This window comes from Mobula hypostoma, chromosome 6, assembly GCF_963921235.1.
Source record: "Mobula hypostoma chromosome 6, sMobHyp1.1, whole genome shotgun sequence".
NCBI lineage: Eukaryota > Metazoa > Chordata > Chondrichthyes > Myliobatiformes > Myliobatidae > Mobula > Mobula hypostoma.
The window spans coordinates 181,001,872-181,029,182 of NC_086102.1; the positions used below are offsets into that span (position 1 = coordinate 181,001,872).

The window sequence follows — 27,311 nt, forward strand, 5'->3', positions numbered from 1 at the left end:
CGCGTCCTTGAACGCGAGTCCATTATTTGTGGAAACTTTTCAATGATGAGGCAAACATTACTTAACGTAACTATCCCAGAATTCCAGCAAGGGAAACAACGCGTTACCCATGTCTAACTGACAGGTATTCTTTTACTGGAATCATGAAGAGACACCTCCAAGAGGACCACAGCCTTGTTGTGGGGTTTGGAGGCTTGTGTGCCTCAGTGACCCGGACAGCTATCTTGTCTGGAGTCAGGGCTTTATGCCTGAGCTCTTTGTAGGGTCACCCATGCCAAACAGGTCAAAGGGTTGAAGCCAGACTAAGAGTGGTCCACCAGTCCTCCAGGTTCGGGTGTTCAGTTCAGGTCTAACAACCCTGACTGGTCAAAAGAAATTGTTACTGAACCAGCAAGACAAATAGCTGCCCGAAACACCAGTGGCGTAACAGACAATAACTAATATATATGAAGGGAATGTACTCATACCGAGTAACGTTAACAGTTGGCAGAACAGATGTGGCATCAGCTGAAATTCTATGCACCTTTACTATTCTGTGCTGTTGCGCTTGCATCTATTTATGAAGCAAAGTTTGTATTTTGCAAAACGATGCAAAGGTTAAGCACAGTTCCTGATGCTTTCATTTGATTTTGTCTCTTGTAATGTTTATAACATAATTTTTGGTTAAACTTATTAAAGTACTTGGGTGCAGTGTATTATTAAATTTTGTGATATAAACCATATTATTAAAGCAAAGTTGATCCAATAGTTCATACATAACCCCAGGCATTCCACATCTTTAATACCTACCCTTCTGCTTCTGTATTCAATGGAATCTCTGCAAAATGTGAGCAGAATTGAGATGCTAATGCAACTATACATTACGATAAACTTAATTTACTTGAATGTAGTTTAGAATAACTTAAATCTATCCTCTTAGAAATTCACCTGTACTTCCTTTACAGTTTTAAATCAGCAGTAATTGTCACTATAATCACATTTTAAAAATCTAGTGAAGAAAATTGTAAAGTTCATTAAGGGCATATTTAGAAATAGCAAGGGTCACTGGTTGAATTGTCTTTGTGAAAAGCACGTTTTCTCAATTTTCAATCTCTGGAGGTATTGAAATATCCTTTAAAGGATCAGACCATAATAAAATCAGCACTTTGAGGAGGTCTGACAAGGTTGAACATGGATAGAAAAGCTCCAGACCAGCGTTGCTGAACCTTCTTGAAAGCATGAAAATTGTCAATAATCTAAAAAAAATCACTAACGTGCTGTGCTAATTTTGAGAAGTGAACATCAGTGACTAATGAATTAATGACAATTATGACTTTTTAAGGAAAAAGGATGAGTCCTGTTGCTTATTTAAATGTATTCAACGCTATACTAGTAATAAAAGTATAACAGAGGCAGACTGAAATAAATGAACCATTTTAGAAAACATATTCAAAAATAATAAATCTTTTAAAAAACAATTGAAGAGTAACATTTCTAAATTATATTGTTATTGCTGCTCGTATGTAACAAGAAACCTGAACATGAAATCATAAGCATACTTTACTTTCTTGTCCTTGATCTTTTATGAACAGTGAGATGTTTGTTGCTGCACTAACAATAATGAATGCTTCATATCCAGCTTATACTTGGTAGTTTTGAGAGCTGTGTACGCAGTGCCAATTTCATCAGTAAGCCTACTCAAATAATTGGTCTTGACCAAGGCCATTACTGAGAACAATGACTCACAAGAATGTTGATGAAAGTGTAAGTTGATATTGCCACTGCAAGATTATTTCAACAGTTAGAAGTTTCTGGAACAGAATTCCAGAGATTCAGAACCTGATCTCCATGGTCATCTTGTCCTTAAATACCACCCCATCAGCCTCCGCATCCAACACATTATCCTCCACAACTTTTGCCAACTCCAAAGGGATCCTATCACTGAACACATCTTTACCTCCCCCATCTCCACTTCCCTCAGAAATAGCTCCCTCCGTGATTCCCTTGTCCATTCGTCCCTCCCCATTAATCTCCCTCCCAGTACATATCCCTGCAAGTAGCCCAAGTGCTACACCTGTCAATATATCTCCTCCCTCAACACCATTCAGGGCCTCAGGCAGTCCTTCCAGGTGAGGCAACACTACATGTGCAAATTTGCTGCGGTTATCTATTGTGCAGTCTCATTTACATTGGCGAGACCAGTTGTAAATTGGGAAACCACTTTATAGAGCACCTCTGAATCATCCACCACGTGGGACTTCGCAATGGCTTAACACTTTAATTGCGATTCCCATTCCTGTTCCAACATGTCAATCCACGGCCTTCTCTTGTGCTGAGATGGGGCCACCTTCAGGATGGAGGAGCAACACCTTATTTTCTGTTTGGGTAGCCTCCAACTTGATGGCATGAATATCCATTTCTTCTTCTGGTAAACAAATTCCACCTTCCCCCCCCCCCCGCCCTATTCCCCACTTACTTCTCACCTGCCAATTACTTCCCCAGTTCCCCTCCTCCTTCCCTTTCTCCTGTGGTCCACTCTCCTCTCCTCTCAGATTCCTTCTTGTCCAACTCTTGATCTTTCCCACCCACCTAGCTTCACCTATCACCCTCCCTCACCCTCCAACTATCCTCCTTCCCCTTCTCCCATAGTTTTGTTCTGGCATCTTCCCCCTTCCTTTCCAGACCTGAAGGCGGCTCTGGGCCCGAAATGTCAGCTGTTTATTCATTTCCATAGATGCCGCCTGACCTGCTGAGTACCTCCACCGTTCTGTGTGTGCAGCTTTGCACTTCCAGCATCTGCAGATTTTCAGCTGGAATTTGATGCCTTCAGAACCTCTTTGGATTTTGATGCTTTGCTCCAATCACGAACTGACCTCTTTCAATATTTTCTAACTCAGCTCTAAGTTGACAAATTTTTGCCTACAGATTGAGTGGCTTTACAAATCAATCAATTGCATCTCAAATGATCCCGATCACTTCATTGCAATGTTTCCAAGTTCAGTCTATCTAACGTTACACTGCAGCGTATGCTAATCCAGTTTACCACATCATCATCCAAATCATGAATATTGATGTGAAACAACAACAGACCCACAACATTGCTTGCAGCAGACCGCCAGTCACCTGCCTCCAGTCAGAGAGGCAACCATCTGCTACCACGCTCTGGCTTATCCTGCGAAGCCAATGTTCAAAGCTCAAAGTAAATTTATTATCAAAGTGCATATATATCACCATATACAACCCTGAGATTCACTTGCTTCTGGCCATACTCAATGTATCCAGAATAGAACAACAACCATAATAGAATCAATGAAAGACCGCACCAGCTTGGGCATTCAATCAGTGTGCAATAGTCGGCAAACTGTACAAATACAAAAATAATGAAATAATAATAATAAATAAGCAATATATATCGAGAAGATGAGATGAAGAGTCCTTGAAAGCCAGTCCATTGAGTGTGGGAATATTTCAATGATGTGGCAAGTGAAGTTATCCCCTTTGGTTCAAGAGCCTGATGATTGAGAGGTAATAACTGTTCCTGAACCTGGTGCTGTGAGTCTCGAGGCTCCTGTACCTTTTTCTTGATGGCCGCAACAGGAAGAGAGCATGACTTGGGTGGTGGGTCCCTCATGATGGATGTTGGTTATCTTCGACAGCATTTCATGTAGATGTGCTCAGTGGTGGAGAGGGCTAAACTCGTGATGGACTGGGCCACATCCACTGCATTTTGTTGAATCTAATTTACTACTTCATCCTGAATACTAAACAACTGATCCTTCTGGACCAGTTTCCCATGAGGGACTTTGTCATGTGCTCCATGGTTACACATTTCACATGGATTTTGTAAATCCAGAGTTCAGTCACTGGCAACTCAATGTGAATCGGAACTGACTTTTCCTGATGCTATTAGTGGGATAGCTAACTGACTGAAGATTTTTCTAAAGCAAGTTGACTTAATGGTTTAGCAAATGCTTCTCTTCACACACCTACAGTACTGTAAATAAAACTCTGCAGTACTGTGATATCAATCTGATGTTTAACTGGGATAACATGGTACTGTACAAAAGTCTTAGACATATATACAGCATATAGCTAGGGTGTTCAATCTGATGTTCACTGGGATGACAGAGTACTATGCAAAAGTCTTAGGCACATACAGTATTACTTGTTGAAAGTCACTTAAGTCTTCCTCTTCCCAAAGATATTCCAATAGAGAGTTACAATCTCATTACCAAGGGAAGCATAAGTACAAATATCAGATGTTGCTATTATTTAAATTCTTGGTTAATAATCCAATGTTAATGAATACATAATATATTCCACACATTATTGTGGATGTACAAAAACATCCTACTCCAACAGTATTCATTTGGGAAAAAAAAAGGTGCCAGTATCAGTTTTTAGGTGATTATTCTGGACTTGAAAGACAATCTAGAATATAATTTAAAACGTCTACAACAAAACACACAAAGATGCATGCTGGTCAGCAGGTTCTTCAATATGTGGGATACAATTTATGTTTTAATGACAACTTACTTTTTTTTAATGTCTATTTTTAAGTTTGGTCATATGCCATCCGTGATTAAGCAACCTGCTATCAAACCTCAACCAAAATCTAAGGTTCATAACAGTTTTTACCCCTCAACCATCAGGCTCTTGAACCAGTGGGGGATAACTTCCTTCAACTTCACCTGCCCCATCATTGAAATGTTCTCACAACCTACTTTCAAGGACTCTTCACCTCATGCTCTTGATATTAATTGCTTATTTATTTATTATTATGATTTCTTTTTTTTCTTTTGCATTGCACAGTTTGTTGTCTTTTGCACACTGGTTGTTTCTTGCCCTGTTGGGCATGGTCTTTCATTGATTCTAGTACAGTTCTTGGATTTAATGAGCAAGACCTTAGCACCCCATATCACAACCATCTATGTACCTATCCAAACTTCTCTTAAACATTGAAATTGAGCTTGCACGCACCACTTGTGCTGGCAGCTCATTCCACATGCTCATGACCCTCTGAGTGAAGAAGTTTCCCCTCATGTTCTCTTTAAACTTTTAATCTTTCACCCTTCACCCATGACCTCTGGTTACAGTCCCATCCAACATTAGTGGAAAAAGTCAACTTGCATTTACTCTATCCATACCCCTCATAATTTTGTATACTTCTATCAAATCTCCTCTCAATTTTCCACCTTCCAAGGAATAAAATCCTACCCTATTCAGTCTTTCCTTATAACTCCAGAACTGGCAACATTCTTGTAAATTTTCTCTGCACTTTTTCAACCTTGTTTACATCTTTCCTTTAGGTAGGTGACCAAAACTGCCCACAATACTCCAAATCAGGCCTCACCAACTTCTTGTACAACTTCAACATAACATCCCATCTGGACCTGTACTCAACACTTTGATTTATGAAGGCCAATGTGCCAGAATCTTTCTTTATGACCCTATCTGCTTATGATGCCACTTTCAGTGAGTTATGAACCTGTATTCCCAGAGCCCACTGTTCCACCACACTTCTCAGTGCCCTATACCATTCACTGTGTAAGACCTACCCTGGTAGGTCCTACCGAAATGCAACAGCTTGCACTTGTCTGCATTAAATTCCATCTGCCATTTTTCAGCCCATTTTTCCAGCTGATCCAGATCCTGCTGCGAGGCATGATAGCCTTTCTCACTGTTCACTACAACCCTAAACTTGTGTCATCTGTAAATTTGCTGATCCAATTAACTACATTATCATCCAGATGACAAACAGCAATGGAACCAACACTGATCCCTGCAGCACTCCAGTCAGAGGGGCGACTATCGACTACCACTCTCTGGCTTCTCCCACGAAACTAATTTGATACCAAATGCCCTTTACACTTCCAACAGTGATGTGATTGCTCATAAATATTTAAGTATAAAAACGATGAAGATTTTGGTTTGCATGTCTTGTAATTATTTGAAGAAATATTTAGATGAAGATATTTTATGGGGGATGTGCAAACCACTTAAGAACTAATTCTGCAAGTTGCAGGTGCTGAGTACATATTTCAGGGACAAACAACGGTCATGTATATTTAAGGCAGAGGCTGATAGATTCTGTCAGGGCAGGAAGGGATACAAGGAGAAGACAGGAGATTGGGGCCGAGAGGAAAATTGGATCAGCCACGATGAAATGGTGGAGGAGGCTCGATGGGCCAAATGGCCTAATTCGGTTCCTATATCTTATGGTCTTACAATACTGGGAGTGGGGGCAGGGAGCAACCAGGGAAAGGAAGTCTCCATTCAAAAGCAAAAGACTGACCCGGATCTGGGCCATACCCTCCAAATATCCGGACCTGCCTCTCAGTTTTTTTGCACTACCTTACTTTCTATTTTTGTATTTTGTATTTATGATTTATAATTTAAATTTTTAATATTTACTATCGATTTACTATCCATGCGGGAAGCACAGAATCAAATATCGCAGTGATGATTGTACGTTCTAGTATCAATTGTTTGGTGACAATAAAGTAAAACTAAGTTGTAATAAAACAAAATAACTAGAACTGAAAATACACCAACAAGATTTAGATCAAACAAAAAGCATCATAACTATTAAAAATTCAAGATAGTGATTGGGGTTGAGGAAAATAATAAATTTAACCATAATTGAATGATGGAGCAGACTCAATCAGCTGAATGGTCTGTAATTCTGCTCCTATGTATGATGGTCTTACGAAGGATTTTCTTTTAATACTGTTTAATAAACCAAGTACAGAATGCTGATAACATATCCTTCCACCTCATAACTTAATATGCATTACACGATAGATATAATCAGATATCTATACATAAACATGTTTGAATTAAGAATACTTTACTAGGAAGGAATTAAAACATAATGTCATGCAAATATATTTATAGATACAAGTATTTGTCGGTCCCAAAGGAAAATTTTTATTCAGTACGTATTATTAATTTAGCAATGCTATTATTAAGGAGAATTCTGAATGTGACCTCAGTGACACATTATTATACAGCTAAAACTTATGCCTCATTGTCCAGTCAGTTAATGTTTAGGATAAAATTTCATCTGCACTCAAATGAATATTGACACTTATGCCAAGATGAGGCCACCCTCAGGCTGGAGGAGCAAAGCCTTATATTCCATCTGGGTAGCCTCCACCCTGATGGTATTAATATCGATTTCGCCTTCCAGTAAACAAAATTCACACCCCCTTCCTCTATTCCCTACTCTGACCTTTTATCTCTCCTCACCTGCCTATTACTTCCATCTGGGTCCCCTCATCCTTCCCTTTCTCCTATGGTCCATTCTCCTCTCCTATCAGATTCCTTCTTCCCCCCCCCCCCTCCACCTTTCCCAACCACCTGGTTTCACCCATCACCTTCTAAGCTAGTTCTCCTTCCCCTTTCTTTCCAGTCCTGAAGAAGGGTCTCGGCCTGAAACATCAACTGTTTATTCATTTCTATAGATGCTGCCTGTCCTGGTGAGTTCCCTCAAGCACTTTGAGTGTGTTGCACTGACACATATGCAGACATCCCACCCTGCAAAAACTCACTTCAGGGAGGTAGCACCATCAATTTGCAGGGGACTTCCAGGAGAGGTGGAATGTCTGCAATAGAGTAGCTACTAAGCAGCCAGCCAGCTAGTTTAAATAACGTTAGCTATGCTAATGAACGAATGACACCTGTTAAACTCACCTCAGCCTTAACCCACCATGGGCAATAGAAAAGTCACTGTTGCAAACAGTGCAGCGAGCAACACTGTCACTATTTTTGACCCCTATTAGGCAGGGGTACACTTCAGTGTCGTCTGGGGTGGCGTACTTTTTATATTTTCTTTTTTTGGAAAACTCTGCCATGGTGCGTTCGTTCTCTCTCTCTCTCTCTCTCTCTCTGTCGCTCGCGCGCTCTCGCTTGCTTGCTCTCTCGCTCTCAAAATAATTGATTTCCGTGATATTGTATATAATTTGCGGGCATCAGGGAGCCACTATTAATATGTGGGAGACTCCCGGAACTTCCGGGAGAGGTGGGATGTCTGTATATAGTCAAATATATGCCTTGTGTTTAATTCCGAGTCCTAAACAAGCAGAACGAAGGCTGCAGAAATGTTATACCAAACTAATCGTTTTAATTTGGTATGGTATCTTTAATGAGTCTTCATACATGACAAAACAATAGGTAAATCACAAAATGTTTAGAAATATATTGGAACTTGATGATGTGTCCAAACACTACAGTACTGTGCAAAAGTCTTAAGCACCTTGGATTTTTCAGATGGTTTCAGATTGCGTAGCCTCTGCAGAGCCCAGATCTCCACATGATTGAGGCTAACTGGAATTACCTGCAGAGACGGAGAACAGAAGCAGGAGAACTGTGGCAAGTTCTCCAAGATCCCTGCAACAACCTAACCAGTTGTTTTCTTTTCAAACTGCACATCAGTGCATGTAAGAGAGTTGATGCAGTTTTAAAAGCAAAGGGTGGTCACACTAAATATTGATTTGTTTCAGTTTTTTTTTAACTGTTTACTGCTCTTTATCGTAAATCCTTTGATATTTAGGAACTTCTCATTTCACTATTTTTGAAAGCATTTTCGCTTTTCAGAACTTTTTTTACAGGTGCCTAAAGCTTTTGCACACTACTGTATGTTGCACAAGGATTAATCAGTGTCGCTTAAGAACCATTTTCTAATGTGTACAAAATATAATCTGACATCTGCACAAGCTACACGCATCCTTATCACCTACACTACTTACAGAAACTGCACAAAAAGCGAAGTCACATGAAGTATTTATTGAGATACAGTGTGGAGTTGGCCTTACTGGCCCAGCAATCTCCGATTTAATCTTAGCCTAATCACAGGACAACTTACAATGACCAATTCACCTACCAACCAGTACACCTTTGGACTGTGGGAAGAAACCGGAGCACCTGAAGGAATCCCACACAGTCACAGGGAGAATGTACAAACTCCTTACAGGCAGAGTGCGAATTGAACCTGTGTTGCCTGTACTGTAAAGCGTTGTGCGAAGCACTACACTACTGTGCCGCCCCAGTTTTATAAGAAGTATGATTACCAGCGCGGAGTGTAATTAAGGTATCAGTTCCCAAACAGTGAGATTGCTTTTTCTGTGAGTGATCGACGGGTAAGAGCACCACTCATGTCATAAAGTTGACGTTACAATGTACCAGTGGAGAAAGGCATCCAGGGCATGTCCTTTGTCTCAATCATCTACCCACGTGTGCACCTGCTAACCCTAACGACAGGCAGGCCAGATGAAAAAAATGAAGTTATAAATGGGATTACGGTGGAAACAAATTATAATAACTTCAATATTCCCATATGAAAACCTCTGCTCATCTATCACAGGATGAGAGATAAGCAGTTTTACAGACAAGAGATAATGAACCGTGCTGATGAGCTGGAGCTGAGTCCAGTCAGCCTGTCTGTCGAAACTAATGTTGCAAATTCACATGAAGTCAGCGAGGGGTGGTGTGTGGCCAAGGAATTCAGCATCCATAAATGAACAAGCTATTTAGTTGGCTTTGCCATCCCTCATCTGGTGTCACAGGACTCGGGAGATTCGAATGGAATCAAACCGGAATGATGGATCTACACAATATACGCAAAATGCTGGAGGAACTCGGCAGGTCAGGCAGTGTGGTAAACCATGTATATAGGTTGTAACTGGGTTACCTGTCTGGACACGCCCCTCTGCTGACTGCTCCCGTGGCTCCTCCCACAGACCCCTGAATAAAGGCGATTGTGTCACTGCTCCTCTCACAGTCCAGGACAAATATTAAGCATGGATGTGGGTCCACTTTACTGTTAATAAAAGCCTTTCAATATTTACTCTACTTCCAGTCTTTCGGAGTAATTGATAGTGCATCAATTTTATTAACAGTAAATTAGATCCACGTCCATGCTGTATGTCTGTCCTGGACTGTGGGAGGAGCAGTGACACAATCGCCTTTATTCAGGGGTCTGTGGGAGGAGCCACAGGAGCAGTCAGCAGAGGGGCGTGTCCAGACAGGTAACCCAGTTACAACCTAAATATACATGGTTTACCACAGGCAGCATCCTTGGAAATGAATAAACAGTCGACGTTTCAGGCTGAGATCCTCCTTTAGGACTGAGAAGGAAGGAGGAAGGTATCAGAATAAAAATGTGGGAGATGGGGAAGGAGGCTGGCTGGAAGGTGATAGGTGAAGCCAGTTGAGTGGGAAAGGTTAAGGGCTGGAGAAGGAGAGGTCATTGTAAATTCTCATGTGATTAGGCTAGCACTGAATCATGGAATGCTGGGTGGTGTGACTCGAAGAGCCAGAATAGCTTATTCTGCGCTGTATCACAACAAATAAATAAAATAAATAATCAAATATTTTAACTGTACTTCCTACTCAGCATGGCTCAATTAGAATCCTTTTCTTTTCTGTGAAGCTTACCTTTTTCACACAGGTTCTGGATTCCTCACGAAGTACATCATGGTGTTTCAAACATCTAATCAATGCTTTCCAGTGCAAATCCTCACAGTCAGTCTGATGAACCACTCAAAGTCAAATGGACCACAAACGCTGTTTGATCATCGTTGACTGCATATTCCAGAATATTAATAATCAGCTCAAGGGATACAAACCTCCAGAAGGACCCAGACCCTTGCCGTAGGGTTTGGAGGTGTGTGTGCGTCAATGACCTGGAGAGCTATGTTGGCTGAAAACTGGGCCTTGCCTTGTGTTTTGGCAGGGTCACCTATGTGGAAAAGTTCAAAAGTAGAGGCCAGACTAAGGAGAGTGCACTGCTCCTCCAGGTTGGGGGTTGAAGCTCCATGCTAACAATGCTGACTGGTAAAAAAAAGTTGTTACGGAAAGAGCAATGAAGAACCCTTCTATATCTGTGTGCGACAGTATGGATGGACAGAGATGGAGGACCTTCATTGCTGCCCCAAACGTAATGGGTAGTGAGCAAGGGGATGCAATGAACACTGGCAGTTCTGAAATAGAACATTTTAAAATATACTTACGAGTAAAGTGGCTGGAAGTGGATGGGTTGACGCTGTCACCACTCTCAGCACTCTCACTCCCAGAGACTTCATCGTCTGACTCCCTTACAGAGAAACATGGTGAGGTTCCTTCTACATCTTCAAACTTTCGCTTCAGAATTCCACTCATGGTGCTTTTAAATTATTTACAGCAACTGCAACAAAAGGTACAGTAGGTTGAATAACATTTCATTTTGAATTCAACAAGAAAAAAATCACAGCCCATCACAGATCACAACTGCAATACGTGAACTGCTATCTACTGCAATAAAAACAATTAACACTGCAGTAATCTATTAATAACCAAGCCAAGACTGTAATCAAATAATAGATTTGCTTCAGTGCTCTCTATTTTTAACGCAGATAAATGAGACACACAAATTGGAGTGTGAGGTAGCACCTAGTTCCCTCTGTTAATTCTGATCCTAGTTTCCACAATCAGTAAGATCTGTAACAGTTTAATATACAGATCAGTAGTACAATCGTACAAGTTGCACACCCACTCGAGTCCGTGAGGAAAATTACAGCTCTTTAAAATTAGTGTTTTTTCCCCTATGCACTCCTAGGAATGGCATTGTTTTAGGGGAGTTAAGTGCATTAATTCACGAAAGAAAATTAGTATTTGCAATTCCTGAAAATGTGGGTTTCAGTTAATTGTTCATGTTTAATTTGATCCCACATTTGGTCAATAAGCGAATATTGTGAACATTTATAATATTCAAATTGGGCACTGCAAATGGTACCATGTTTTGCAAAATAAATACAAATATTCCTGAGGTTCCTCACTTGAATGTAACTTATTACTGAATGAAAAGCCATTCCACACCCGAGTAAGATGGTTAAAATGCTGATGTGCTTCTAATTTGCAAAATAAAATGAAAATTCAACTGAATTGAATTGACTTTATTTCTTGCATCCTTCACACACATGACAAGTTAAAATCTTTACATTACATGTTTAAATGTGCAATGTGCAATCATAGAACAGTCAATGTAACATGGAAATACACTCAAATCAGCATGAGTTAATCAGTCTGATGGCCTGGTGAAAGAAGCTGTCCTGGAGCCTGTTGGTCCTGGCTTTTATGCTGCAGTACTGTTTCCCGGATGGTAACAGCTGGAATAGATTGTGGTTGGGATGACTTGGGTCACCGATGAACCTACGGGCCCCTTTTACACACCTGTCTTTGTAAATGTCCTGAATCATGGGAAGTTCACATCTACAGATGCGCTGGGCTGTCCGCACCACTCTCTGCAGAATCCTGTGATTAAGGGAGATACAGTTCCCATACCAGGCAGTGTTGCAGCAGGTCAGGATGCTCTCAATAGTGCCCCTGTAGAAAGTTCTTAGGATTTGGGGCCCATACCAAACTTCCTCAACCATCTGAGTTGAAAGAGGCATTGCTGTGCCTTTTTCACCACAGAGCTAGTGTGTACAGACCACGTGAGGTCCTCAGTGATGTGGATGCCAAGGAACTTAAAGCTGTTCACCCTCTCAACCCCAGATACTTTGATGTCAATAGGGTTTAGCCCGCCTCCATTCCTCCTGTAATCCACAACCAGCTCCTTTGTTTTTGCGACATTGAGGGAGAGATCATTTTCTTGACGCTACTGTGTCAGAGACATGACTTCTTCCCTGTAGGTTACCTTGTTATTGTTTGAGGTTAGGCTAATCAATGTAGTGTTGTCGGCAAATTTAATTAGCAGATTAGAGCTGTGGGTGACGATACAGTCATGGGTATACAGGGAGTAAAGAAGAGGATTTAGTACACAGCCCTGAGGGGCTCCAGTATTGAGAGTCAAAGGGGTGGAGGTGAGGGAGACCACTCTTACAGCCTCCTGGCGATCTGACAGGAAGTCCAGGATCCAGCTGCACAGGGCCGAGGTCTCTGATCTTCTTGTCGAGCCTGGATAGAATTATGGTTTTGAATGCTGAACTGTAGACCAAGAACAGCATTCTCACACAAACGTCCTTCTTCTCCAGATGTGTAAGGACAGTGTGTAGAACTGTGGTGGATAATTTGAAGTAGGTGGGCAGTGTACACTTTATTAAACTTATCTGAACTTCATTGGAACAGAATATGTGGATTAAATACTTAACTTAACCCCCACCAATATTTTTTATTGTTTACAAACAGACAAATCCACATTAGGCACCTTTGGAATTATATGAAAATCCAACAAATTCAGCAAATAAATTCCAATGACCAAAACTTATATTTAACAACCTATTGAAGTACGTGGATAGTAACTTGATTATTTCAGCTAATTCATTATAAACTTCCAGGACAATGGGAAAGGAACATACAGAAAACACTGGAGGAACTCGGCGGGTCAGTCAGTGTCTCCGGATGGAAGTAAACAGTCCACAGCAGAAACACTGTCTGTTTATTTCCCTCTAGACATGCTGTCTGACTGCAGAGTTCCTCTATTAAATTAAAAAAAAAATCAACATTTTATGAAGAAACATGAATTTATTAACATATTAAATGAATTTTTGAAATGGTAATTAATAATACTGGTTCTATTAAATGGATCTGAATTAATATACACTGTATTTGAGCTAAGGTCTTAGAACTTGAGTACAAAAGTAGTAACTGAACTTGACACATTTATACAACTGATGGCTTTGCTTTCTAACAATGCACATCAATCCACTTCATGGATATTTTTCCACCCTTATTATTTTTTCATTTCTTTACCAAATTCTTCAACGATGAGATTAAATGACCTGAAAAGTGATCTTGATTGTGTACCTGGTAGTGCACTGAAAATCTGTGCCAATCAAACTGGTAGGAGTGTTCAAGTGCATTTTCAGTCTCTCACTGCTGCAGTCGGTGGACTCCACCAGCTTAAAAAGAGTAACAATTATACCAGTGCCCAAGAAGAGCAGGGTGAACTGCCTCAATATCTATCACCCAGTTTTCTACCATGATGAACTGTTTTGAGAGGTTAGCCGTGGCCAGAAATAACTCCTGCCCAAACAACGACCTGGACCCACTGCAATTTGCTTATCGCCACAGGACGTCTACAGGAGATTAAATCTGACTTTCCACTTGGCCAATAGCAACACCAACAGTATATTAGGCTGCTGTTCATTGATTACCGCTCAGTGTTCAACACAATCATACCCTCAGTTCCAACCAACAAGCTTCAAGACCTGTGTCTCTGTACCTCATTGTACAAATGGATTCTTGATTTCCTCAACGGGAGACCACAATATCTCCCCCTTACTGTCAATCAACAGTGGCGTACCTCAAGGATGTGTGCTTAGCCCACTGCTCTACACTCTTTATATCGGCGACTGTGTGGTTAAGTACAGCTCAAATGCCAGCTATAAATTTGCCAATGGCATAACTATTGTTGGCAGAATTTCAGAAGGTGTTGAGGAGATGTACAGGAGTGAGATAGATCAGCTGGTTGAGTGATGTTGAAATAGCAACCTTGCATTCAACGTCAGTAAAACCAAGGAATTGATTGTGGACTTCAAGAAGGGAAAGTCAAGGGAACACACATCAGTTCTCATTGAGGGATCAGGAGTAGAAAGGGAGAGCAATTTCAAGTTCCTGGGTGTCAACATCTCTAAAGATCTATTCTGGGCCCAACATACTGATGCAATTACAAAGAAGACATGACAGTGGCTAGATTTCATTAGGAGCTTGAGGAGACTTGGTTTGTCAACAAAGACCCTCACATATCTCTAAAGATGTACCATGGAGAGCATTCAAACTGGTTGTATCACCGTCTAATACGGAGAGGCCACTGCACAGGATCAGAAAAAGCTGGAGAAATTTGTAAACACACCCAGCTCCATCATGGACACAAGCCTTGGATACCTTCAAAAGCTGATGCCTCAAAAAGGCGACATCCATCCTTAAGGAGCCCCATCACCCGGGACATGCCCTCTTCTCATTGATACTATCAGGGAGGCGGTTCAGGAGTCTGAAGACACACTCAATGTTTCAGGAACAGCTTCTTTCACTCTGCCATCTGATTTTTGAGCTGAGAATGAACACATAGTAGATTCCAACTAAATGAGATACATCGGGGCCAGTACGTTTTGGCCTAATTGAGTGGCTGTTCCAATCAGCGGAAGATTCATGAAAAAGATATAAAAAAGACAAAATACCATTTAACTGAAAAACAAATCCTATATTAAAATAAAATACAGAACCAACTAGAACAATACCAATCTTACTACAGTACTATAAAACTGTGTATTAGTTACTAATAGTTAATGATAGAAGAATTACCATAGAACCATAGAAACTACAGCACAGAAACAGGCCCTTTGGCCCTTCTTGGCTGTGCCGAACCATTTTCTGCCTAGTCCCACTGACCTGCACACGGACCATATCCCTCCATACACCTCCCATCCATGTATCTGTCCAATTTATTCTTAAATGTTAAAAAAGAACCCGCATTTACCACCTCGCCTGGCAGCTCATTCCATACTCGCACCACTCTCTGTGTGAAGAAGCCCCCCCGCCCCCCAATGTTCCCTTTAAACTTTTCCCCCCTCACCCTTAACCCATGTCCTCTGGTTTTTTTCTCCCCTTGCCTCAGTGGAAAAAGCCTGCTTGCATTCACTCTATCTATACCCATCACAGTTTTATATACCTCTATCAAATCTCCCCTCATTCTTCTACGCTCCAGGGAATAAAGTCCTAACCTATTCAACCTTTCTCTGTAACTGAGTTTCTCAAGTCCCGGCAACATCCTTGTAAACCTTCTCGGCACTCTTTCAACCTTATTAATATCCTTCCTGTAATTTGGTGACCAAAACTGAACACAATACTCCAGATTCAGCCTCACCAATGCCTTATACAACCTCATCATAACATTCCAGCTTTTATACTCAATACTTTGATTAATAAAGGCCAATGTACCAAAAGCTCTCTTTACGACCCTATCTACCTGTGATGCCACTTATAGGGAATTTCGTATCTGTATTCCCAGATCCCTCTGTTCCATTGCACTCAGTGCCTTACCATTAACCCTGTATGTTCTACCTTAGTTTGTCCTTCCAACGTGCAATACCTCACACTTGTCTGTATTAAACTCCATCTGCCATTTTTCAGCCCATTTTTCCAGCTGGTCCAATTCCCTCTGCAGGCTCTGAAAACCTTCCTCACTGTCTACTACACCTCCAGTCTTTGTATCATCAGCAAATTTGCTGATCCAATTTACCACATTATCATTCAGATCATTGATATAGATGACAAATAACAATGGACCCAGCACTGATCCCTGTGGCACACCACTAGTCACAGGCCTCCACTCCGAGAAGCAATTCTCTACCACCACTCCCTGGCTTCTTCCATTGAACCAATGTCTAATCCAATTTACCACTTCTCCATATAAACCTAGCGACTGAATTTCCTAACTAACCTCCCATGTGGGACCTTGTCAAAGGCCTTACTGAAGTCCATGTAGACAATATCCACTGCCTTCCCTTCATCCACTTTCCTGGTAACCTCCTCGAAAAACTCCAATAGATTGGTCAAACATGACCTACCACGCACAAAGCCATGTTGACTCTCCCTAATAAGTCCCTGTCTATCCAAATGCTTGTAGATTCTGTCTCTTAGTACTTCCTCCAATAACTTACCTACTACTGACGTTAAACTTACTGGCCTATAATTTCCCAGATTACTTTTTGATCCTTTTTTAAACAACGGAACAACATGAGCCACTCTCCAATCCTCCGGCACCTCACCTGTAGACAGCGACATCATAAATATTTCTGCTAGGGCCCCTGCAATTTCAACACTAGTCTCCTTCAAGGTCTGAGGGAACACCCTGTCAGGTCCCGGGGATTTATCCACTTTAATTTTCCTCAAGACAGCAAGGACCTCCTCCTTTTCGATCTGTCCAGTTTCCATGATCTCACTACTTGTTTCCCTTAATTCCATAGACTTCAAGCCAGTTTCCTCAGTAAATACGGATGCAAAAAACCTATTTAAGATCTCCCCCATTTCCTTTGGTTCCACACATAGCCAACCACTCTGATCTTCAAGAGGACCAATTTTATCCCTTACAATCCTTTTGCTCTTAATATACCTATAAAAGCTCTTTGGATTATCCTTCACTTTGACTGCCAAGGCAACCTCATGTCTTCTTTTAGCCCTCCTGATTTCTTTCTTAAATATTTTCTTGCACTTCTTATACTCCTCAAGCACCTTATTTACTCCCTGCTTCCTATACATGTCATACAACTCCCTCTTCTTCTTTATCAGAGTTGCAATATCCCTTGAGAACCAAGGTTCCTTATTACTATTCACATTGCCTTTAATCCTGACAGGAACATACAAATTCTGCACTCTCAAAATTTCTCCTTTGAAGGCTTCCCACCTACTGATCTCATCCTTGCCAGAGAACAACCTATCCCAATCCACGCTTTTTAGATCCTTTCTCATTTCTTCAAATTTGGCCTTCTTCCAGTTAAGAACCTCAACCCTAGGACCATATCTATCCTTGTCCATGATCAAGTTGATTCATCCAGTGTATGCTGCCGTGCCCATTTGCTGGACTCTAAATGAACAAAATCAGCACAGACTTCTAGTGCAGGAAATGGACTGCCTTCATTCAATGCTTTATGTTTTGTAATTCCAGAAATTAGTAGAAACAAAAACATGGGAACCCAGGAAAACAAGTTTACTTCGGTTCACTTTAGTGAGCTGTGCACATGACATAGAAACATAGAAAATAGGTGCAGGAGTAGGCCATTAGGTCCTTCGAGCCTGCACCGCCATTTATTATGATCATGGCTGATCATCCAACTCAGAACCCCGCCCCAGCCTTCCCTCCATACCCCCTGACCCCCGTAGCCACAAGGGCCATATCTAACTCCCTCTTAAATATAGCCAATGAACTGGCCCCAACTGTTTCCCGTGGCAGAGAATTCCACAGATTCACCACTCTCTGTGTGAAGAAGTTTTTCCTAATCTCGGTCCTAAAAGGCTTCCCCTCTATCCTCAAACTGTGGCCTCTCGTTCTGGACTTCCCCAACATCGGGAACAATCTTCCTGCATCTAGCCTGTCCAATCCCTTTAGGATCTTATACGTTTCAATCAGATCCCCCCTCAATCTTCTAAATTCCAACGAGTACAAGCCCAGTTCATCCAGTCTTTCTTCATATGAAAGTCCTGCCATCCCAGGAATCAATCTAGTGAACCTTCTTTGTACTCCCTCTATGGCAAGGATGTCTTTCCTCAGATTAGGGGACCAAAACTGCACACAATACTCCAGGTGTGGTCTCACCAAGGCCTTGTACAACTGCAGTAGTACCTCCCTGCTCCTGTACTCGAATCCTCTTGCTATAAATGCCAGCATACCATTCGCCTTTTTCACCGCCTGCTGTACCTGCATGCCCACTTTCAATGACTGGTGTATAATGACACCCAGGTCTCGTTGCACCTCCCCTTTTCCTAATCGGCCAACATTCAGATAATAATCTGTTTTCCTATTTTTGCCACCAAAGTGGATAACTTCACATTTATCCACATTAAATTGCATCTGCCATGAGTTTGCCCACTCACCCAACCTATCCAAGTCACCCTGCATCCTCTTAGCATCCTCCTCACAGCTAACACTGCCGCCCAGCTTCGTGTCATCCGCAAACTTGGAGATGCTGCATTTAATTCCCTCATCCAAGTCATTAATATATATTGTAAACAACTGGGGTCCCAGCACTGAGCCTTGCGGTACCCCACTAATCACCGCCTGCCATTCTGAAAAGGTCCCGTTTATTCCCACTCTTTGCTTCCTGTCTGCTAACCAATTCTCTACCCACACCAATACCTTACCCCCAATACCGTGTGCTTTAAGTTTGCACACTAATCTCCTGTGTGGGACCTTGTCAAAAGCCTTTTGAAAATCCAAATATACCACATCCACTGGTTCTCCCCTATCCACTCTACTAGTTACATCCTCAAAAAATTCTATGAGATTCGTCAGACATGATTTTCCTTTCACAAATCCATGCTGACTTTGTCCAATCATTTCACCGCTTTCCAAATGTGCTGTTATCACATCCTTGATAACTGACTCCAGCAGTTTCCCCACCACCGACGTTAGGCTAACCGGTCTATAATTCCCCGGTTTCTCTCTCCCTCCTTTTTTAAAAAGTAGAGTTACATTAGCCACCCTCCAATCCTCAGGAACTAGTCCAGAATCTAACGAGTTTTGAAAAATTATCACTAATGCATCCACTATTTCTTGGGCTACTTCCTTAAGCACTCTAGGATGCAGACCATCTGGCCCTGGGGATTTATCTGCCTTCAATCCCTCCAACATGGTGTCGTTATGATGTATGCCATTCACATGCTTCTTACATATAACCCGTAATGAATTATGTAAACAAAGAATGTTTAATCAAACTTTATATTTACAATATTACTTAAATATTAAATACACAATACTTTCAAGAATTGTATCCTAAGCTTCATTTTCATTGTAAAATTCCAGATGATTGTTGTTACCTTCAAATTCCTTGCAGTTCCTAACTTGCTGAAGTACTGAAATTGTTTAATTTTCACTCCTTTTTGTTTCTGGCATCTCCAAGTTTGAATGCTTGAAACCACACTGAGCAAAGCAGTTCTGAATTGCCTTAATGCTTATATCTTGCCAACTATCAATGACAAAAATCACTGCTTTTTGAACACAAACACGCACAACTGCAGTTATTTAAAAACTGTTCAATCTAAGCACATTGTAGTGTCTAACAGCCACACAAAGTGGACATGACTGCTGCCAGTTAAAAACTAATTGACAACAGTCTCCTGTCCCTATTAAGTAGCATAGTGCCCCAAATATACGAAGGCAATCCCATTTTTTGCTTATTTAACAGCTGTTCCAAGTAAGCAGATACCCCAATTAATCAAAGGCCCAATTAACCAGAATCGACTGTATATATTTCTTATTCTAATGTATAGCTATTTTTATTATTATATACTGCAATGTACTTTGGCCTCAAAACAACAGGTTTCACAGTACATGCAAGTGATATTGAAACCCGATTCCGATTCCAAAATAAAATCTCTGACACAGATATAGTTCCTGAACTGTGAGGAGTGCCTGAGAGGAAGAGGGTAATATATCTGTGATATATCATTTGGCCACAGCAACTTGCAATGTATGAATCAATTACACTGGACAACAAAGGTTTTGCTTCCTGAATACTTTTGGGTGTATCTTATGGAATTCGGGCTGCTGGTCATGAAAGTTGGAATGAGATTTCCCGAACACACCCCGTTTTTTGAAAAAAAATTGCGTATATGTGTTATTTCAACTCATCATTCAGGTCAATTCAAATATTGTCCACAATATAAGCTGAAAAGTTTTCTATCTTGCCCAGGCATTCCTGGACATGGTGAGGCAGGGCGGATGCTGCATGGCAGGGCAGATTTTAGAAAGGCTATCATTTCTGTGAAGGATTTCTATATTTGAGACAGATGTTTCCTAGAATAAATTATGGCAAGATTAAGGAAGGCATTTTTCGGTGGTCCACAAATCAAACAGGTTATCAATGATAGGCAATTCGAAGAACTTCTAGTGGGATTGGAGAAAATCACATAGAAGGCATTCAAGGATGTTGTTGAAAATTTTCTTGGCAACTACAGAACACCAAACTACATGCATCTGGTTGACAGCAATCTTGGATGATTATTGTTGGACACTTAATTGACAAACCTCAGACACTGAGTACAAATGAAAATCATCAACAAAACATTTTAGCTCAGTTGAACTATTGCAAAACATCAACACCATTATGCAATTAAATACATTATATTCAATAGAAGTTAATTCTTGTTTCTCCAAATTCCTATGTGATACAGGCAGTCTTAAATTATATTTGCATTCAGTATCAAGCAGTCTATCATAAACAAAACAATTCTGAGGAAGCGATATTTCTGAAAAAATTGTTGTCCAGTGCTATTTTACTCTAGTTTTTTTTTTCAACCATCCTTAGTCAATCATAATTACTTAATATTTCTGGGTGGAAAAGCTTCCGGCAATGGTGTAAGTTTAATCCTTGAATGGAAAGTGACCCTCAACTTTCAATCACGTTTAGTTGACCATTTCTTGTGAGTAGATATCAGATTGTCCATTCTTCAGAGCATATCCACCATAGGTCTGGATATATCATTAACACAACTGCAAGAGTAACTTAACACCTCTCTCTGCTGCAAGGGTCACCCAGAGGTCAGGAATCCAGCAATTAAAGACGCAAGAGCTGTGGCGCCAGTAAGAGACTTCTCCAGCCCTCTACCATAGCCCGTCATGGATCCTTCGAACTTCTCTTTTCTGCAAATCCACTTTCCTGCACACTGTCACTATGGAAGATGGAAACATAGAAAACCTACAGCCCAATATAGGTCCTTCAGCCCACAATGCTGTGCCGAACAAGAACTTACTTTGGAAACTACCTAGGGTTACCCGCAGCCCATTTACCTATCCTAGAGTCTCTTAAAAGACCCTATTGTATCTGCCTCCACCACTGTCGCCGGCAACCCATTCCACACACTCACCACTCTGTGTATAAAATTTACCCCTGACATCTCCTCTGTACCTACTTCCAAGCACCTTAAAACTGTGCCCTCTCATGTTAGCTATTTCAGCCCTGGGAAAAAGCCTCTGACTATCCACACGATCAATGCCTCTCATCATCTTATACACCTCTATCAGGTCACCTCTCATCCTCCGTCGCTCCAAGGAAAAAAGGCTGAGTTCACTCAACCTATTCTCATAAGGCATGCTCTCCAATCCAGGCAACACCCTTGTAATTCTCCTCTGCACCCTTTCTATGGTTTCCACATCCTTCCTGTAGTGAGGTGACTAGAACTGAGCACAGTACTCCAAGTGGGGTCTGACCAGGGTCCTATATAGCTGGAACATTACCTCTCAGCTCTTGAACTCATTCTCACTGTTGATGAAGACGAACACACTGTATGCCTTCTTAACTACGGAATCAACCTGAGCAGCAGTTTTGAGTGTCCTATGGACTCGGATTCCAAGATTCCTCAGATCCTCCACACTGCCAAGAGTCTTACCATTAATACTATATTCTGTCATTATATTTAACCTACCAAAATGAATCACCTCACACTTATCTGGGTTGAACTCCATCTGCCACTTCTCAGCCCAGTTTTGCATCCTATCGATGTCCCGCTGTAACCTCTGACAGCCCTCCACACTATCCACAACACCGCCAACCTTTGTGCCATCAGCAAATTTACAAACCCATCCCTCCACTTCCTCATCCAGGTCATTTATAAAAATCACTAAGAGTAGGGGTCCCAGAACAGATCCCTGAGGCACACCACTGGTCACCAACCTCCATGCAGAATATGATCTGTCTACAACCACTCTTTGTTTTCTGTGGGCAAGCTAATTCTGGATCCACAAAGCAAGGTCCCCTTGGACCCACGCCTCCTTATGTTCTCAATAAGCCTTGCATTGGGTACCTTATCAAAAGCCTTGTTAAAATCCATATACTCTACATCTACAGCTCGACCTTCATCAATGTGTTTAGTCACATCCTCAAAAAATTCAATCAGGTTTGTAAGACACAACCTGCCTTTGACAAAGCAATGCTGACTATTCCTCATATTATGCCTCTCCAAATGTTCATAAATCCTGCTTCTCAGGATCTTCTCCACCAACTTGCCAACGACTGAAGTAAGACTAACTGGTCTATAATTTCCTGGGCAATCTCTAGTCCCAACAGCTGTAACCCTTCAATCCTCCGGAACCTCTCCCATCCCGGAGAGGCTCAGCAATCTCCTCCCTCGCCTCTCACAGTAGCCTAGGGTATATCTCATCCTTTCCTGGTGACTTATCCAACTTGATGTTTTCCAAAAGCTCCAGCACATCCTCTTTCTTAATGTCTACATGCTGAACCATAGAACCATAGAAACTACAGCACAGAAACAGGCCCTTTGGCCCTTCTTGGCTGTGCCGAACCATTTTCTGCCTAGTCCCACTGACCTGCACACGGATCATATCCCTCCATACACTTCCCATCCATGTATCTGTCCAATTTATTCTTAAATGTTAAAAAAGAACCCGCATTTACCACCTCGTCTGGCAGCTCATTCCATACTCCCACCACTCTCTGTGTGAAGAAGCCCCCACTAATGTTCCCTTTAAACTTTTCCCCCCTCACCCTTAACCCATGTCCTCTGGTTTTTTTCTCCCCTTGCCTCAGTGGAAAAAGCCTGCTTGCATTCACTCTATCTATACCCATCATAATTTTATATACCTTTATCAAATCTCCCCTCATTCTTCTACGCTCCAGGGAATAAAGTCCTAACCTATTCAACCTTTCTCTGTAACTGAGTTTCTCAAGTCCCGGCAACATCCTTGTAAACCTTCTCTGCACTCTTTCAACCTTATTTATATCCTTCCTGTAATTTGGTGACCAAAACTGAACACAATACTCCAGATTCGGCCTCACCAATGCCTTATACAACCTCATCATAACATTCCAGCTCTTATACTCAATACTTCGATTAATAAAGGCCAATGTACCAAAAGCTCTCTTTACGACCCTATCTACCTGTGACGACACTTTTTAGGGAATTTTGTATCTGTATTCCCAGATCCCTCTGTTCCACTGCACTCCTCAGTGCCTTACCATTAACCCTGTATGTTCTACCTTGGTTTGTCCTTCCAACGTGCAATACCTCACACTTGTCAGTATTAAACTCCATCTGCCATTTTCAGCCCATTTTTCCAGCTGGTCCAAATCCCTCTGCAGGCTCTGAAAACCTTCCTCACTGTCTACTACACCTCCAATCTTTGTATCATCAGCAAACTTGCTGATCCAATTTACCACATTATCATCCAGATCATTGATATAGATGACAAATAACAATGGACCCAGCACTGATCCCTGTGGCACACCACTAGACACAGGCCTCCACTCAGAGAAGCAATTCTCTACCACCACTCCCTGGCTTCCTCCATCGAGCCAATGTCTACTCCAATTTACCACCTCTCCATGTATACCTAGCCACTGAATTTTCCTAACTAACCTCCCATGCAGGACCTTGTCAAAGGCCTTACTGAAGTCCATGTAGACAATATCCACTGCCTTCCCTTCATCCACTTTCCTGGTAACCTCCTCGAAAAACTCCAACAGATTGGTCAAACATGACCTACCACGCACAAAGCTATGTTGACTCTCCCTAATAAGCCCCTGTCTATCCAAATGCTTGTAGATTCTGTCTCTTAGTACTCCCTCCAATAACTTACCTACTACTGACGTTAAACTCACCGGCCTATAATTTCCCGGATTACTTTTCGATCCTTTTTTAAACAACGGAACAACATGAGCCACTCTCCAATCCTCCGGCACTTCACCCGTAGACAGCGACATTTTAAATATTTCTGCTAGGGCCCCCGCAATTTCAACACTAGTCTCCTTCAAGGTCCGAGGGAACATTCTGTCAGGTCCCGGGGATTTATCCACTTTAATTTTCCTCAAGACAGCAAGGACCTCCTCCTTTTCAATCTGTACAGTTTCCATGGTCTCACTACTTGATTCCCTCAATTCCATAGATTTCATGCCAGCTTCCTTAGTAAATACAGACGCAAAAAACCTATTTAAGATCTCCCCCATTTCCTTTGGTTCCACACAAAGCCGACCACTCTGATCTTCAAGAGGACCAATTTTATCCCTTACAATCCTTTTGCTCTTAATATACTTGTAAAAGCTCTTTGGATTATCCTTCACTTTGACTGCCAAGGCAACCTCATGTCTTCTTTTAGCCCTCCTGATTTCTTTCTTAAGTATTTTCTTGCACTTCTTATACTCCTCAAGCACCTGATTTACCCCGTTTCCTATACATTTCATACAACTCCCTCTTCTTCTTTATCAGAGTTGCAATATCCCTTGAGAACCAAGGTTCCTTATTCCTATTCAATTTGCCTTTAATCCTGACAGGAACATACAAACTCTGCACTCTCAAAATTTCCCCTTCAAAGGCTTCCCACCTACCAATCACATCTTTGCCAGAGAACAACCTGTCCCAATCCACACTTTTTAGATCCTTTCTCATTTCTTCAAATTTGGCCTTCTTCCAGTTCAGAACCTGAACCCTAGGACCAGATCTATCCTTGTCCATGATCAAATTGAAACTAATGGTGTTATGATCACTGGAACCAAAGTGCTCCCCTACACAGACTTCCATCACTTGCCCTAATTCGTTTCCTAACAGGAGATCCAATATTGCATCCCCTCTAGTTGGTCCCTCTATATATTGATTTAGAAAACTTTCCTGAACACATTTTACAAACTCTAAACCATCTAGACCCCTAACAGTATGGGAGTCCCAATCAATGTATGGAAAATTAAAATCCCCTACCACCACAACTTTATGTTTCCTGCAGTTGCCTGCTATCTCTCTGCAGATTTGCTTTTCCAAGTCTCGTTGACTATTGGGTGGTCTGTAATACAATCCCACTAATGTGGCCATACCTTTCCTGTTTCTCAGCTCCACCCATAAGGACTCTGTAGACAAGCCCCCTAATCTGTCCTGCCTGAGCACTGCTGTAATATTTTCCCTAACAAGCAATGCTTTTCAGTTCGCTGTAAGTCATCCCTACAATCGCCAAGGTCCTTTTCCGTACTGAATATTGAAGCAAGGTATTCATTAAGTACCTCCTCTACCTCCTCCAGTTCCATACACACTTTTCCACTGTCACACTTGATTGGTCCTATTCTCTGACGTCTTATCCTCTTGCTCTTCACATACTTGTAGAATGCCTTGGGGTTTTCCTTAATTCTGCTCGCTAAGACCTTCTAATGGCCCCTTCTGGCGCTCCTAATTTCATTCCTAACTCCTTCTTGTTAGCCTTATAATTTTCTAGATCTCTGTTATTACCTAACTTTTTTGAACCTTTTGTAAGCTTTTCTTTTTGACTAGATTTTATTTTTGACTAGATATTCTACAGCCTTTGTACACCATTGTTCCTGTACCCCATCATACTTTCCCTGTCTCACTGGAATGTACCTATGCAGAACATCATGCAAATATCCCCTGAACATTTGCCACATTTCTGCCATACATTTCTCTGAGAACATCTGCTCCCAATTAACGCTTCTACGTTCCTGCCTGATAGTTTCATATTTCCCCTTACTCCAATTAAATATTTTCCTGACTTGTCTGCTCCCATCCCTCTCCAATGCTATGATAAAGGAAATAGAATTGTGATCACTATTTCCAAAATGTTCTCCCACTGAGAGACCTGACACCTGACCAGGTTCATTTTCCAATACCAGATCAAGTACAGTCTCTCCTCTTGTAGGCTTATCCACATATTGTATCAAGAAATCTTCCTGAACACACCTAACAAACTCCACCCCATCTAAACCCCTTGCTCTAGGAAGATGCCTATCAATATTGGGGAAATTAAAATCTCCCATCACGACAACCCTGTTATTGTTGCACTGTTCCAGAATCTGTCTCCCTATCTGTTCCTTGATGTCCCTGTTACTATTGGGTGGTCTATAAAAAACACCCAGTCAAGATCTTGACCCCTTCCTGTTCCTAACTTCAACCCACAGAGACTCAGTAGACAATCCCTCCATGACTTCCTCCTTTTCTGCAGCCGTGTCACTATCTCTGATCAGCAGTGCCACGCCCCCACCTCTTTTGCCTCCCTCCTTATCCTTTCTGAAACATCTAAAGCCTGGCACTTGAAGTAACCATTCCTGCCCCTGAGCCATCCAAGTCTCTGTAATGGTCACAACATCATAGCTCCAAGTACTAATCCACACTCTAAGCTCATCTGCTTTGTTCATGATACTCCTTGTATTAAAATCGACACATCTCAAACCATCAGTCTGAGCGCTTGCCTCCTCTATCACCTGCCTATCCTCCCTCTCACACTGTCTCTAAGCTTTCTCTATTTGTGAGCCAACCGGCTCTTCCTCCATCTCTTCAGTTCGGTTCCCATTTCTCAGCAATCCTAGTTTAAACTCTCCCCAATAGCCTTAGCAAACCTTCCTGCTAGGATAGTGGTCCCCCTTGGATTCAAATGCAACCCAACCTTATTGTACAGGTCATGCCTGCCCCAAAAGAGGTCCCAATGATCCAGAAATCTGAATCCCTGCCCCCTGCTCCAATCCCTCAGCAATGCATTTATCCTCTACCTTACTCCATTCCTGTACTCACTGTCGAGTGGAACAGGCAGTAACCCAGATATAACTACCCTTGTGGACCTGCTTCTCAGCTTCTCTCCTAACTCCCTGCAGTCTGTTTTCAGGACCTCCTCCCTTTTCCAATCTATGTTG

General features: G+C 41.7%; 1 protein-coding gene across 3 annotated transcripts in view; it reads right to left on the reverse strand.

The window, feature by feature from the left end:
- The window catches only part of csrnp3 (cysteine-serine-rich nuclear protein 3), a 231,627-nt gene that overhangs the window by 25,233 nt on the left and 179,083 nt on the right, over positions 1 to 27,311 (reverse strand). For 2 of the 3 annotated variants that reach the window (XM_063052352.1, XM_063052353.1), the window contains one exon: positions 10,992 to 11,164. In XM_063052352.1, coding sequence (XP_062908422.1) covers positions 10,992 to 11,139 — 148 coding nt within the window. In that variant the 5' untranslated portion in view covers positions 11,140 to 11,164. Of the gene's footprint in view, positions 1 to 10,991; positions 11,165 to 14,844; positions 14,956 to 27,311 lie in introns of those variants that run through there. The other variant, XM_063052354.1, reaches the window with a different exon arrangement.